This window comes from Cebus imitator, unplaced genomic scaffold (genome assembly GCF_001604975.1).
Source record: "Cebus imitator isolate Cc_AM_T3 unplaced genomic scaffold, Cebus_imitator-1.0 Scaffold444, whole genome shotgun sequence".
NCBI lineage: Eukaryota > Metazoa > Chordata > Mammalia > Primates > Cebidae > Cebus > Cebus imitator.
In genome coordinates, this window is record NW_016107759.1 from 2983498 (window position 1) to 2985022 (window position 1525).

The following is a 1525-nucleotide window of genomic DNA, read 5'->3' on the forward strand; positions in this document are numbered from 1 at the left end:
TTTCTTTTGAGACGGAATTTCCCTCTTGTTGCCCAGGCTGGAGCACAATGGTGTGATCTGTGCTCACTGCACCCTCCGACTCCCAGGCTCAAGTGATTCTCCTGCCTCAGCCTCCGGAGTAGTTGGGATTACAGGCATGTGCCACCACACCCAGCTAATTTTGTATTTTTAGTAGAGATGGGGTTTCTCCATGTTGGTCAGACTGGTCTTGAACTCCTGACCTCAGGTAATCTGCCCGTCTCGGCCTCCCAAAGTGCTGGGATTACAGGCGTGAGCCACTGCGCCCAGCCAAGAAAGCCACTACTGGGTTTAAACAAGAAGCTGTGCTGGGGGCCTGGCCTCCTGTCTTTGATGTCTAGTTGACTCCCAGTAGTTTCTATGACAGCAGCTGAAGACTGACTCTTAAGATCTCAAGTAGCTTATGTTTCCAGGGACAGGCAGCTTGACATGTTGAATTCCCAGCACCCTCCACCCGGCTGTCTTTATCTTCATGGCCTTAATTCATGTTTTCATTATTTTTTTTTTCTCAGAAAAGATCCAAGTTCAACTGTGCTTCAAGACATGTTCTCCTGAAGGCCCGCTGCTTTCTGGGTAATCGTACTGGTTATCTAATGGTGCGTCACTGGTTACATTAACAAGTACGTGCCGTCTCGGCTTTTGTGGGTCAACATGCTAGGAGTGGCTAGGCTGGGATGAATAGCATGTGTGAGCCAGGGCAGCAGCCACCTGGAGTATCTGCTGCCTCTCACCACAGGGACCCCTCCTGGGGGCAGCTTGAGTATCTTTCCCATGGCAGCCATCATCCCCCAAAGTGAGTAACCCAGAGCAAGAACGAGAGGGCAGCTGCCAGCAGCAGAATTCAAGTTCTTCTCAAGATATGTGGAATGCTCTTGAGGGTCAACCACAGCCAGGCCATAAAGCAAGGTACCTTTTTTTTTTTTTTTTTTTTTTGTCATGGAGTCTCTGTTGCTCAGGCTGAAGTACACTGGCTCGATCTAAGCTCACTGCAACCTCCACCTCCCAGGTTGAAGTGATTCTCCTGCCACAGCCTCCCTAGTAGCTGGAATGACAGGCATGTGCCACCACACCCAGCTAATTTTTATATTCTTAGTGGAGAAAGGGTTTCATCATGTTGGCCAGGCTGGTCTCAAACTCCTGACCTCAAATGATCTGCCCACCTTAGCCTCCCAAAGTGCTGGGATTACAGGTGTGAGCCACCTTGCCCGGCCTTGCAGTTGATTGTAATATCCCATTGTGGTCAAAGAACATGCTCTGTATGATTTCAGTCCTTTTAGGGCTGGGCGAAGTGGCTATACCTATAATCCCAGGACTTGTGGAGGCCAAGGCTGGCAAATCATTTGAGATTGGCAGTTCGAGACCAGCGTGGCCAGCATAGTGAAACCCCATCTCTACTAAAAATACAGAAATTAGCCGGGTGTGATGGCACATGCCTGTAATCCCAGCTACTAAGGAGGTAGAGGTTGCCGTGAGCTAAGATCATGTCACTGCACTCCAGGCTGAATGA

At 49.6% G+C, this 1525-nt stretch overlaps 1 protein-coding gene across 1 annotated transcript in view; it reads left to right on the top strand.

The window, feature by feature from the left end:
* FLYWCH1 (FLYWCH-type zinc finger 1) overlaps positions 1–1525 on the top strand; it is a 39154-nt gene that overhangs the window by 22181 nt on the left and 15448 nt on the right. Inside the window, exon 9 of the mRNA XM_017511102.2 lies at positions 531–591. Within this exon, the coding sequence (XP_017366591.1) occupies positions 531–591 (61 nt within the window). The remainder of the gene's footprint in view (positions 1–530; positions 592–1525) is intronic.